At 43.8% G+C, this 947-nt stretch overlaps 1 protein-coding gene across 1 annotated transcript; it reads right to left on the minus strand.

Moving 5' to 3' along the window:
- Positions 1–114: 114 nt before the first annotated feature.
- On the minus strand, positions 115–729 carry LOC106321792. The gene has a single exon (XM_013760031.1). The coding sequence runs from the start codon at positions 727–729 to the stop codon at positions 115–117; it is 615 nt and encodes a 204-aa protein (XP_013615485.1).
- Positions 730–947: the final 218 nt, after the last annotated feature.

Below are 947 nucleotides of genomic sequence, written 5' to 3' on the forward strand. Positions count from 1 at the left end.
CAGAGAAAGTCTACACTTCTTGTACTGAGTGAAGCCGAGTTTCTTAGCAACAGATAGGGGCATCAAGCTGACACTAGCTCCCAAGTCGCAGAGACATCTATCAAATACCATAGGTCAAAGAGCACAAGGTAATGTGAAGCATCCTGGATCTTCTAGCTTCTTTGGAATGACAAGCCTCTGAATGATAGCACTGCACTCATGAGTAAGAATCACCATGCCCTCCATCTCTTTCTTCTTTGCAGCTACAGCATCTTTCAGGAACTTGATGTATTGAGGAATGAGCATGAAAGCATCAATAATGGGCATTGTGACCTGGACTACACTCATTTGCTTTTCAAATAGAGCTTGGTACTTCTCTAGCAGCTGCCTCTTGAATCGACCTGGGAATGGGAGCTTGGGTTCATAGGCAGGAGGAACAAAAGAACTTTCACTGGCAGGAGTGACAACTTCACCATCCTTAACTGTTTTCTTCTCTTCTCCAACCTTTCCTTTTCCTTTGGCTTCCACTATCTTCTCCAAGATCTCGTCATTGATCTTCTCATCAACAGTCACCACTTCATCATCTATGTTGATGGCAACCCCCTCACTTTGTTTCTCAGCATCCTTGGTGAGAGTTCTCTGAGGTAACTCCTTACCACTCCTGAGAGTGATAGCTTTCATGGTTTCCTTTGGGTTTTGCTCAGATTTTTCAGGTAGAGAACCTTGTTGGCGATTTTGTTGAGTGTTCATGGTAGCAAACTGGTTCTCCAAAGCTCTGAACTTGTTGTTGAGCTCATTGTAGCTCCCATCAATCTTTGAGTGAAGGTTCTTCAACTCATAGCCAACATGCTTCTCACTTATTGTTTGAGACTCCAGGATTTGTTTCAATAGAGCTTCAGTGCTGTTGACTTGAGGAGTTGGGGTAGAGGGATTAGATTGCTGTTGGGAAGAATGGTTGCCCTTGTTGT

This window comes from Brassica oleracea, unplaced genomic scaffold, assembly GCF_000695525.1.
Source record: "Brassica oleracea var. oleracea cultivar TO1000 unplaced genomic scaffold, BOL UnpScaffold03037, whole genome shotgun sequence".
Classification (NCBI taxonomy): domain Eukaryota; kingdom Viridiplantae; phylum Streptophyta; class Magnoliopsida; order Brassicales; family Brassicaceae; genus Brassica; species Brassica oleracea.